At 40.9% G+C, this 13,477-nt stretch overlaps 1 protein-coding gene across 1 annotated transcript in view; it reads right to left on the reverse strand.

The window, feature by feature from the left end:
- The window catches only part of gmpr (guanosine monophosphate reductase), a 105,802-nt gene that overhangs the window by 38,321 nt on the left and 54,004 nt on the right, over window positions 1-13,477 (reverse strand). Inside the window, exons 3-6 of the mRNA XM_072560818.1 lie at window positions 10,127-10,210; window positions 9,354-9,527; window positions 7,744-7,825; window positions 4,846-4,952 (exon numbers count right to left, since the gene is read on the reverse strand). Coding sequence (XP_072416919.1) covers window positions 4,846-4,952; window positions 7,744-7,825; window positions 9,354-9,527; window positions 10,127-10,210 — 447 coding nt within the window. The remainder of the gene's footprint in view (window positions 1-4,845; window positions 4,953-7,743; window positions 7,826-9,353; window positions 9,528-10,126; window positions 10,211-13,477) is intronic.

Below are 13,477 nucleotides of genomic sequence, written 5' to 3' on the forward strand. Positions count from 1 at the left end.
CTTAGGGGATCTGTTCGATGGGGAGGTTATGATGTCTTTTGAACAGCTGCACCAGAAATTTGGACTGCCTATGGAGACCTTTTTTGGTATTTCCAAATTCGAGATTATATCCAGAAGAAGACCACATTATTAGATAGCTCTTATAAATCGGATAGGGAAAGAAGAGTGTTATGGCCAATGGGTCCACAGTCGGTCAGAACTCTTTAATCAGTCATTATAGAAGGAAGTATCGAAAGAAATTGAACAATTGTTTAAAACATGGAATCAAGAATTGGGGTTGGAATTCCCTTCAGAAATGTGGGATGGCATCTGGGAAAATGCCAGAAAGATCTCCATTTGTAATAGAACCCAAGGTATTCCATTAAAGATACTCCCTGGGACTCAAATAGCACTGGAACGACTGGCAAAAATTTAGGGCAGGAGCATCTCCAATGTGCCCTAAATGTAAAATAAAAGTGGGCACTCTCACACACTGCTTATGGACATGTCATGAGATCCGCAAATACTGGATCAGAGTAGCAAATGCTCTGACAGAAATCTTGGGAGCAGAAATTGGAGTAGATCCAGTATCTCCTCCTGGGCTTTTCGAACCTGTCCTGCCTGGATGTGCACGGGAGGAAATTATTTTCCATTTTCTCCTTTTGTGCAAGGAAAAATATCTTAGTAAACTGGGTAGCTGAGGACCCTCCAGGGCTTTCGAACTGGCACAGATTAATCATGGAATGTATTCCCCTTGACTTCCTTACAAATATGGTGCACCAAAAAACTGAATTATTCTATAAAATATGACAGCCCTTCCTGAATTATATACAGATATTTCGGCCATATCGTCAAGGGCTTTTAAATAGTTGTGGTAGTGGTTCTGGCTGGTCCAGGGGCCCCGGGGGAGGAATCCCATATGAATACGGGTTTTCTTATGACTTGATGTTAATTCATTCTGAGCATGTACTTCATTATTTAATTACTATGTCTTTTTTTCAGTAATGTAAGATATTTTATCATATGCTTTGGTTTTGGTTATTATTTATTTAATATTTAATTGTATATTAGTGTTTTTAATTTGTTTGCGTTATTTTGTCAGTTTGTAAAAAAAATGTTTAAAAAGTTTCCTTTTTCTTCAATAAAAATACCTATATATAAAAAAGGCACTAACTTAATTAGTGTAGGCACTGAATGCAAGGGCAGGGAAATGATGATGGAATTGTATGAGATGTTATTTAGGCAACAGCTGGAGGAGTGTGATGAAGGGCTTTTGCCCAAAACATTGATTTTTCCTGATCCTCGGATGCTGCCTGACCTGCTGTGCTTTTCCAGCACCACTCTAATCTTGACTCTTATCTCCAGCATCTACAGTACCCATTCCTGCCTAGTTGGAGGAGTGTACGCAGTTTTGGTTGCCACACTGCAGAAATGATGAGATTGCACAAGAGAGGGTGCAAGAAGAGATTCACCAAGATGTGTGCTAGAACAATTCAGCTATGAATACAGACTAGTTAAGCTGCAGTCATTTTCCATAGAGCAGAGTAGGTTGTGGGGGTTGGGGTTCAGATCAAGGTATACAAAGTTATGAAGGGCATAGATAGAATTGATTGGAAGAAACCGTTCCTCTTTGTGGAGGAAGCAATAACTGGGGAGGGAATGGGGTGCCATGAGATTTCATGGGGCCCACAGTCAATGTTAAGAGCTTCTAGGGCAACTAGATACCACTATGCTAAGCCTCTGCAGGTTCTGTCCTGCTGCTGTGTTAGGACATACCATTGAGATGGTATTAGATTTATTGCCGCTTTGAATTTTGTTTGAACTGGAAAGTAGAACATTACAGTGAGCTTCTAAGTTCTAAATGAAGCACCCCAATGTCCAAAAAGGCAGAGATGCTGTGAGCATCAAGTAGGCACAGAGTAAGTGAGCACTAAGGGAGCAAGCAAAGAGCCCACCCTGCTCCAATCCCCGTATACAAAGTAGCCTGGCAGCAGCATCACAATGTAAGATGTCAAAATGGTCCAAAGCATTTGGAGTTGAGAACTGTAGCTTAAATGATTTGGAGATGTGCCGTAATGATATGAGGCTGGTGTGTGTCGAATGCCAATGTCCATGGATTTGGTGGCCACTGCCCGTGGATCATACCATGAGGTGCTAGGGACTGCTGGCCAAGATGGAGAAATGGAGGAGCAAGCTACAACCTGGAGTCAAAGTCAGGAATTGTCAGAATCTGGTTCTTCTTCATCAATTGGGAGAATAGTAAGGTGAATATGAATAAGGTGAGAATAATGAGCTGTTAATGCATGCAAATAAGCCTCTTGTTGCTCTCTAGCAAGATTCTCATCATGCCATTCAAACGTTGGGTGCAAAGTCATATTTTCTTCACAATGTCAAGAATCTCATTCTCCAATCTCACCATTTTTCCCAACTGCCTCAGCACTGCCCATGTTCAGGCGCTGAGAAAGTTTACCCTGGTTGTAATTTTATTTACAAGTTTGATGAGGAGCTGCCATGTTGGACTGGGGTGGACAAAGTTAAAAATCACACAACACCAGGTTATAGTCCAATAGGTTTATTTGGAATTATTAGCTTTCAGAGCGCTGCTCCTTTGTCAAGTAGCTAGGAGGGCAGGATTATAAGACACAGAATTTATGTTTGTTCAATATATCATATCAGTTGCATGACACTATGATGTTGTGCTATAAATTCTATGTCTTATGATCCTGTCCCACTAAGTAACTGTCGAAGGAGCAGCACTCCAAAAGCTAGTACTTCCAAATAAACCTGTTGGGCTATAATCTGATGTTGTGTGATTTTTAAATTTATAAGTTTGACAGTTTTGGTGCCTGAATGTATCAGGATTATTTTTGCATGCATTTTTCATGAAGGAATACAGCATTGGATTAGAGCTGACAGTTCACATTTCAATGTATTTTAACAAAAAAGAAAATTGTTCAGTTATGTAGCCACAAGGTACCTAATTGGCACAAAGGCAGAAAGGATAGTCAGTGAGTTTCAAAGTCTATGAGTAGTAAAGAGTGAAGACCGGTCTTTTTAGAAGGCTGGTCAGAAAATTGTTGCAAGCTGAGTTTATGGATGACTCATGTTTGCTCTGAAAGTGTTTAGAATTTAGTAGGAAGAAAGCTCCAGAAACTAGTTACAATCATGCCAGTTGAGCAAGAAATTTTAGTATGGAGCGAAGGTTACTGTTCACGGATGTTTGAATATCTGTAAGGTTGTTATTGAGTTAAAAGTATTGCATCTTTCTTTTGGATATTTGGAATAAGATTGTTTCAAACAATTTGTGTAAAGTGTAACATAGTTTATGGTTTTCTTTTGATTAAAAAAACTTCTATATTCTTTGGTTAAAAAGTGCCTTGGCAGCCTCTTTGTGAATATGTTCAATAACTGACCTCTGGAGTAATCGAAAAGAAAAATAAAATTCATTGTCTATAGTTTCACTCTGTGATCTGACTTCTCCTGTATCATTATCAGCTTGGATTATACCATTTGGTGAAGACAGCTGCAAAGTACTCATTTATCCTCTCAATTATGCTCACTGCCTCTGTGCATAAATCCCCTTTAAGCTCAAATCAATCCCAATCTTCCTATAGGAGATATGTATTATATGTATTTTCTGCTGTTTAGGCTCTTTTTATATTTTCTGTTTGTTTTTCGCACTTCCTATATTCAGTCTGGTTCCCACTTGTATTACCATCTTTCTCTGCCTCACCTTACTCTCCACCTAAAGTACAAACAAATACTTCAGATGCTGGAAATCTAAAATAAAAATACAAAATGCTGGAAAAACTCAGCAGGTCTTGCAGCATCAATTCCAAAGACACTTCTTTAGAACTTCAGAATAGTTACAGAACAGAACTGGACTTGAAATATTAGCTCTACTTCTCTCCACAATGCTTCCAACTGAATTTCTCCAGCTTTTGCTTTTATTACTCTCCATCTCTTTTGACATCCAGAGAACTCTGGCTTTATTACCTTGCCTTTTTGTGGGAATGTACTTTGGTACATGCAGATGGGATTATTTTCCATCTATTAACTTTAATGGATGTTAATTTGTATCCTTTTATCCTTGCATTCCCTGATTGAGAGCTCCTCAACACTTATCCCAAGAGAAGACATACCAGAGACTTAGACGATAATTTTCAAAATTCTCTGTACTTCAAGGCAGTGACAGACAGCTCAGGCTCCAGAAGGATCTTTACAAAGTTTTATGTGGTAATTATCTCAACACACGAACGTAAGTTTCCTTATGTCACATTATTCTGCATCATGTATCTTTTCTGGACTATATTGAGGTTTGGATAATGACAAGCTGCACATGCTTTCCTATTACAGGCCTTAATATAATTTTGATCACAATGGGTCTAAGTAGCTTTCATCTTAATAGTTACCTCATTGTTAACATAATGCATTCCAGTCTATAGTTTAATCATCACAGCCACTCTGATTAGAGGGTGTAATGTAGGCATTATCAATGAATCAAACAAAAAGCAATGCATTTACAGGAAATGGCAGTAAACTTATGCAAAATTACCATAAACAAGTGAAATAAGCAGATCGCTCTTAAACCACCTAAATGATCAAACTATGGTTTTTAAAACATCTTTATTTACAAAATGCATGTGTCACTGGCGAGGCCAGCATTTATTGACCATCCTTAATTGTCCTTAAGGTGGTGATGGGGAGCCACCCTCTTAAACACTGTAGTCCATTTTTGTATATTTGAATATATTCCCAAAACACCCTTCTTGAATACAAGATATCCAACCAAATAAAGTTCTATTAATTTATCAAGTCCATTCCCTAAAGCTAACTGGTTTAACTGATATTAAGTGTGTCACTCACAGAGATGATGTGTCCTTTAAGGCCATGGGCAGAGTCGGCACATTCGATAACTGCACTCAGCTGAGGGTAACCAACTCCTGTTTTAATCCGAGTCGTGCACACAGAACCTAGAAAGATTTTAAAATAGTTTACACCAACAAAGAATAAAAACATGCCTTTATGTCTTTTAATGATAGTTCCATGAATTCTCAAAATAATTGATAATTTGTTATCACTGATGTTGAATGGAAAATGATGGGGGCCAATTGCGCATAAAGATCCCTACAATGACAAGTAAACGTAGGCCAATTAATTATTTTTGTAGTTCTGGTTGAGGGAAGACAATGAGAATTATCCACACACAATGTGTGTTCTGCAATGGGCTTTTCACATCAATTTCAGTTGGCAAGAGGGCTTTGATTTACAAAAGGTACACTTTCGGAGGCAGGGGGTGGGTGATTAGATTAGATTACTTACAGCGTGGAAACAGGCCCTTCGGCCCAACAAGTCCATACCGACCCTCCAAGCAACACACCCAGACCCATTCCCTTACATTTACCCCTTACCTAACACTACGGGCAATTTAGCATGGCCAATTCACCTAACCTGCACATTTTTGGACTATGGGAAGAAACCGGAGCACCCGGAGGAAACTCACACAGAGAATGTGCAAACTCCACACAGACAGGTGCCTGAGGTGAGAATTGAACCCAGGTCTCTGGCGCTGTGAGGCAGCAGTGCTAACCACTGTGCCACCATGCCGCCCATTAAGGGTGATAAGGGAAGTTTAGATTTCTAGTCCTGGAGTGTGGCCTGACCTGGCAACTGTCTGATTTCTCAAAAAGTACTCCAAAGAAAAAAAGCTGAATTTGACAGGAGTCAGAGAATCACAATATTGGAGTATTATTCAAGCATAAAGAGCAGGACAGTATAACTAGAATGCCCTCAGCACGAAGGGAAGCCAAAACGGCTCTCTGCAAGAACAACTCAAGTTTGTCCTACCTGTCCAGCCTTTCCTGATAGCCTACACCTGAGAATGTTTTCACTTCAAGTACATACCTAATTTCTTTTAAAAGGCACAAATCTCCAACTCCTCTAATCTATCCACATATCTGAAGTTTTTTAATCTGGAACCATTCTTGTAAATCATTTTTGCAATCTCTCAAAATCAGCCCTGACCCTCCATACTACATACTGTTACTTCTTACGGAAGACTTTTGGATTCTCTGTTATGACACCTGCCAGTCTCTTCTCAAACCCTCTCTTCAGCACTCTCAACAAAGTTACAGGGAAATGAGAGACACGTGCACCACTTGTACAGTAGTGATAATGGGGAGGTGTTAATATCCCATATTTTTAAAAAATTAATTGTATAAAGAGAAGTTACATGAAATACTTTGTGACTTCACCACACGAAGGAGTGGTACTTCGAAAGCTTGTGATTTCAAACAAACCTGTTGGACTACAATTTGGGGTTGTGTGACTTCCGATGTTATCCAAAAGAAAGTCTCAACCACATGTTTAAATTCATTCTGCTAATAAATGTCTCTGTCTCCAGCCACTGTTGCCAATAGATCTGGTGTTCTGACTTCAGATTATCCAATTAACAATATTACAACACGAAGAGCAAATAAAAAATACATACATAAATGTGATTGAATTATCTGGATTTGAGAGCCTGATGGTCAGGGCTCAGGGACTATATTGGGCTTTAGCTGTGAAGGTTAAACACACCAAAGGATTAGTGATCAAGCTGTGGGCATTCATGGTCTATGCAGCTCTGTCTGTACAACACTTCTCAATACACTGACACAAAAATGCACACAAAAGCACTTTAAGTGACTTTTATAGAAAATGTTGTACAACTTTATACAATGTTGTACATGTTTCAAACCTGCTTCATGTTGCTGGTACAGACTACTGACCAGATACTATACTAATCAAGGTTATGTCATTCGTCAAAGAATGTCAAAAAATAAAAATAAATAAAGTAACCGCATTTTTCAGTGAATGCTTACAAACGGAGTGTTGCTGAACAAAGAGACCTTAGAGTGCAGGTTCATAATTCCTTATAAAAGGAGTCACAGGTAGACAGGAATAGTGAAGGAGGAGTTTGGTATTCTTTCCTTTATTGGTCAGTGCATTGAGTATAGAAGTTGGGAGGTTATGTTGCACCTGTACAGGACATTGGTTAGGTCACTTCTGGAATTGTGTGCGCAATTCTGGTCACCTTACTATAGGAAGGATGTTGTGAAACTTGAAAGGGTTCAGAAATTTTGATAGGAATTTGCTTCACTTGGAGGTCGCCACTGATGATGTTACCTAGCCAGGTAATGAAACGTCTGGATATCAAACCTACAGCTCAGCAAGCAAACCTACACTCTAAATTTTGATAAGAACATTGCCAGGGTTGGAGGGTTTCAGCTATAGGGAGAGGCTAAATAGGCTGGGGCTGTCTTCTTTAGAATGTCAGAGGCTGAGGAGTGACCTTGGAAAGGTTTATAAAATCATGAGGAGCATGGATAGGGTGAATAGCCAGGTCTTCCCCCAGGATGGCAAAGTCCAAAACTAGAGGACATAGGTTTAGGGTGAGAGGGGAAGATTTAAAAGGGACCTAGGAGCAACTTTTCCACAGTGTTACGTCTATAGAATGAGTTCCCAGAGGAAGTGATGGAGGCTGGTAAAACTGCAACATTTAAAGGGCATCTAGATGGGTATATGAATACAAAGGATTGAGGGCGATATGGGCCAAATGTTGGCAAATGGGACGAGGTCAGTTGAGGATATCTGGTTGGCAAGGACGAGTTGGACCGAAAGGTCTGTTTCCATGCTGTAGGACTACGACTCTAAATGGAAACCGGCCCAAGTAACACTTCACAGTATTTTATTCCCTCATTACCTATTACTTTATTCACTTACCTGGTCCGATGCCCACTTTGATGATATCAGCTCCTGATAAAATAAGCTCTTCCACCATCTCCCCAGTCACCACATTACCAGCCTTTAGTTTGAAAAGACAAAAATGACCAAACAAATTAAATAAGGACTCAAAAGTAGAAAAGCAGCCATATTATATTTAAAAAGCACGTCTTTGTGTGCCAAGAAAATGACTGTCAGCAAAATTACACAAGGAAAATCTATCAGAAAATGGTAAGCTGATTCACCACTTAACTCATCAACCATTGACGGTTGAACCATCATTTTATTTTATCAGCCATCAGAACCTTAACATGTAGGGGGTCTAATCTATCAGCTGAACTCCCACACTGCCTCTTCTCATGATGGCCTGTTGAATCACATGCCAATCAGGCAATGGCATGGCCAATAAGAGACCATCCCCTGGAATGGAGATCCCATGTGTGGAAGCCCCACCTCGTGAGCCAATCAAAGGCAGTAGCTTTTCTGCTCAGCCACAGTAATGCAGAGATTTTGACTGCTGCTGAAAGGTCAACCCTCCCTCCAGTTTTCCATGATTATTGAGGACTCAAGTCTTAAGTGCACAATTGAAATTTGGGGATGGTTGGGAAAGAAGACAGATTGAGTGTAAGCAAGGACAGGAAAGCCAGTCTCTTGCTCAGACACTGATTGCTGCCCCCAGCCTATTAACGCACCCTCATTATTTACTCATTTAAACAAAACCCATAAAGAACTCATCAGGAGCATTTCCTGACCATTCCCGCCTTTGTTTGGGGCAGCACAGTGGCTCAATGGTTTGTACTGCTGCGTCAGAGTGACAGGGACCTGGTTCAATTTCAACCTCGAGCAACTGTGTGTTGAGTTTGCACATTCTCTCCTTGTCTGCATGGGTTTCCACTGGGTGCTCTGGTTTCCTCCCACTGTACAAAGATGTGCAGGTTAGGTGAATTGGCCATACTAAATTACCCATAGTGTTCAGGGACACGGAGGTTAGGTGCATTCGTTAAGAGAAGTCTAGAGTAATTGGTGTAGGGGAATGGGTCTGAGAACACTTCAGAGTGTCGGTGTGGACTTGTTGGATCAAATGGCCTGTTTCCGTACTATAGGGATTCTAATTGTAACTCCAATTATCCATAAGATACTCTGATTCATGTTCTCACCGGAGGTGATGACTGGCAAAATTCTCCAACACTTTGGTTTATTTCTGATCTCCAGCATCTGCAGTGCTTTGTTTCTGTTATAATTATAGCTGGTTAGCTTTCTTTACTTTTGCCATATGACCTTGTTGATAAATGCCTTGTTAATCCTCATTATCTGGAAATATGTGCTACAGTTTCAGAAATATCAAACTGAATAACATGACTTGTACCAGGTCAGTGGTCTTGAATTTCATCAATGCTTCAGTGCAGTCTACCCTCCTTCCTTTTGGCAACCATTGTCGACCACAAAGGATTTTCCAGCTTTTCAACTTGACTGAATTGGAAATGTGTTGGGGAAGACAACGGAATCACATTCACGCACGCAATGTTGGATCACACAGTGACTGTCTGCCACAATAATTTAATACGCGAGAAGATGTTTCACCAGTTGTTTTGTGTGGATATGATACTCACCATAATTGTGTGTTTCGGAAACTTAGCCCGGACAGTTTTAACTGATTCGACAAAGTACTCTGAGTAACCATTTGCAACATCCAGACAGATGAATTTGATGGCTGGGATTGTTTCCACAATTGTGTAAAGCTTGTCCAAGTCTTTCTGACCAGTGCCTGAGCTAACAGCTACATGCTGAAGGACAGAAAGAAAGAGAATGAATGATTCATCTGACTGCTGATTGAAAGGGCATTGTGATTATCCTAACAAATTCACAGGTGGCCTGGAATTCTTTCCATTGGAAATGCACTTCAAGAATTTAGGTTTCAAGGTCAGCATGCTTCAAATATTTTTCTGTTCCTTTTCAATCTTTTCGGGTCTCACTGACCTCCATATCAAGTACTAATTACGCAAACCCTGCTGATAGGAACAGTTTCTGTCAAAAGACACATTTGTAACGTTTATGGTCATGTGTCGCTCAGGCATTAGAGAGCAGAAATGTACGGTCCAACTATAATCTGGAGTAGGTTCTGACATGAAACTGAACCTCAATACTCAAGAGCAAATCTGGCTTTCCATTCCATCCACTCTGAGGACTAAGATTACGTTTTAGCACCATTCATCCCCTACTGAGGGGAGAATTATCTTCCCTTTAACCCCCACCCAAACCCAAATCATCAAAAGAGTGCAAGTGAAATTTACAAAGCACCCTACCAAGGACTTAACTCAAAATACAAATAGCAGAGCACAGCAGAGCAGAGTACAAATTTTCTCAAAAAAAAGTTTTCAAATACCTCAAGGCATTCTGGATGCGATGCTGCAAACTTCTCCCAATCTTCTAGAGTGTAATGTTTATGAATGGCAGTAAACATCGCAAACTACAAAATAAACCAGGATAGTGTTTCAGAAAATGGATTGTACACAAATCAAGAGAAATCAGTGGATCTAGTATTCTGGAAAAACAAATGGTGCCTCCAATGTATACAGCACTGGGATCACTGACTTGCCATTATTGAGCCATTTTCACTGACGTAAGCTGTTTCAACACTCAGGTGTGGCGAGATTGACAACCCTTGACATGAAGGTTGCTTTTGACCAGGTTTGGCATCAAGGAGAGCTGATAAATTGGCATCAATGGAAATCTGAGGATGGGGGTGTGGGCAGGGCGGAGGCAAACTGTCCGGTGGTTAAGAGTCATACCTGATACGTAGAAGATGGTGATGATTGTTAGAGGTCAGTCATCTCAACTCCAGGACATCTCTGGAGGAGTTCCTCAGGGTATTGTCCTCGGCCTGACCATCTTCAGCTGCTTCATCAATGACATTCCATCCATCATAAGGCCAGAAGTGGGAATGTTCGCTGATGATTGCACAATGTTCAGCACCATTCACAACTCATCAGGCACTGAAGCAGTCAATGTCGAAATGCAATGAAGTCTGGACAATATCCAGGCTTGGGCTGACAAGAGGCAAATAACATTCGTGCTACACTGAAGTCAAGCTATGACAATAAAAGATTATCTAACCACTGCCCCTTTACATTCAATGGTGTTACCATCACTGAATCCGCTACTGTCATTAGGTTATTATTGACCAGAAACTCAACTAAACTCACCACATAAATGCCGTGCCTATAACAGCAGGTCTGAGGCTAGGAATACTGTGGTATGTAACATAGAAAAGTACAGCACAGAATAGGCCCTTCACAGCCCACGATGTTGTGCCAAGAACTATTCCTAATCTAAAATAAAATAACCTAAACTACACATCCCTCAATTCACTGTTATCCATGTGCCTGTCCAGCAGTTGCTTAAATGTCCCAAATGACACTGCTTCCACCACCACCGCTGGCAACGCATTCCAAACGCTCACAACTCTCTGCGTAAAGAACCTACCTCTGACATCTCCTCTACACCTTCCTCCTAATATCTTAAAACTATGACCCTTCATGCCAGTCAGTCCTGCCGTGGGGAAGAGTCTCTGACTATTGACTCTATCCATGCCTCTCATTACCTTGTATACCTCGATTAGGTCACCTCTCTTCCTCCTTCTCTCCAGAAAGAAAAGTCCAAGCTTAGTCAACCTCTCTTCGTAAGAGAAGCCCTCCAGTCTGAGTAGCATCCTGGTAAGGACTGCAGATGCTGGAGATCAGAGCTGAAAATGTGTTGCTGGAAAAGTGCAGCAGGTCAGGCATCTTGGTAAACCTTCTTTGCACCCTCTCCAAAGCCTCCATATCTTTCCTATAATAGGGCGATCAGAACTGGACACAATATTCCAAGTGTGGTCTCACCAGGAACTTGTAGAGCTGCAGTAAAACCTCGCAGCTCTTAAACTCGATCCCCCGTTAATGAAAGTCAAAACACCATATGCTTTCTTAACAACCCTATCCACTTGGGTTGCAACTTTGAGGGATAAATGTACTTGAACACCAAGATCCCTCTGTTCCTCCACACTGCCAAGAATTCATCGTCCACCCTTTCTAAGCCATGCATTATCTTGTAAGTTTCTATTAGATTTCCCCTCAACCTTCTAAACTCTAATGAATGCAATCCAGGGATCCTCAGCCATTCATCATATGTCAGGCCTACTATTCCAGGGATCATCAGTGTGAATCTCCACTGGACATGTTCCAGTGCTAGTATGTCCTTCCTGAGGTGTGGGGCCCAGAATTGGACACAGTATTCTAAGTGGGCGCTAACTAGAGCTTTATAAAGTCTCAGTAGCATATTGCTGCTTTTACATTCCAACCCTCCGAGATAAATGACAACATTTCATTTGCTTTCTTAACCACAGACTCAACCTGCAAGTCAACCTTTAGAAAATCCTGGACTAGCACTCCCAGATCCCTTTGTACTTTGGCTTTATGAATTTTCTCATCATTTAAAAAATAGTCCATGCCTCAATTCTTTTTTCCCCAAAGTGCAAGACCTCACATATGCTCACATTGAATTTCATCAGCCATTTCTTGGACCATTCTCGTAAACTGTCTAAATCTTTCTGCAGCCTCCTCAGAACTACCTGCCTGTCCACCTAACTTCGTATCATCGGCAAATTTCACCAGAATGCCCCAGTCCCTTCATCCAGATTATTAATATATGAAGTGAACAGCTGCGGCCCCACTGAACCCTGTGGGACACCACTTGTCACTAGCTGCCATTTCAAAGAAGAATCGTTTATCCCAACTTCCTCAATCCATACCAGTAGCTCACCTCAAACACCATGGGCCCTCACCTTACTCAGCAGCCTCCCAATAGGCACCTTATCAAAGGCCTTTTGGAAATCTAGGTAGATAACATCCACTGGGTTTCCCTGGTCTAACCTACTTGTTACGTCTTCAAAGAATTCTAACAGGTTTGTCAGGCACTACCTCCCCTTACTAAATGCATGCTGACTTGTTCTAATCCAACCTTGCACTTCCAAGAATTTAAAAATCTCATCCTTAACGATGGATCCTAGGATTTTACCTACAACCAAGGTTAGACTAATCAACCTATAATTTTCAGTCTTTTGTCTTGATCCTTTCTTGAATAAAGGGGTTACCCAATCATCTGGGATTTCCCAATCATCTGGGACTTTTCCTGACTCCAGTGATTTTTGGAATAAAATACAAAGATCAAGCCAGTTATTACAGCTCATTCCTCATAGGCATAGAAGTAAACAAAGCACGTGAAGGATTTCAATCAAAAATAAACATTTTGAAAATATTTTTGAAGGAATGCTGTGAATTATGAAAGACTGTGCTTACATGCTTTCTTCAATATTAAAGGAGCTCAGAAATGGACTGAGAGCCAGGAGGGGGCATGAAAAAGGCTTGCGAGGAAGGCATTTTACTCATAAGTGAGGAATAAGAGAACGTTCAGGAAGAAGGTAGGGCCGGTCAGGGATAGCGTAGGGAACTTGTGCATGGAGTCTGAGCACATCGGGGAAGCCCTAAATGAGTTTTTAACTTCACAAAAGGGACCTTGTTGTGAATGAGAACTTTGAGGAGCTGGGAAACAGGCTTGAACACATCAAGATTGATGAAGTTGATGTACTAGAAATTTTGGCAAACATTAAGATTGATAAGTCTCCAGGACCAGACCAGATTTATCCTAGGTTGCTCCGGGAAGCAACAAAGGAGGTTGCTAAGCTGCTGGCGAAGATCGT

Source organism: Chiloscyllium punctatum, chromosome 41 (assembly GCF_047496795.1).
Source record: "Chiloscyllium punctatum isolate Juve2018m chromosome 41, sChiPun1.3, whole genome shotgun sequence".
Lineage (NCBI taxonomy): Eukaryota > Metazoa > Chordata > Chondrichthyes > Orectolobiformes > Hemiscylliidae > Chiloscyllium > Chiloscyllium punctatum.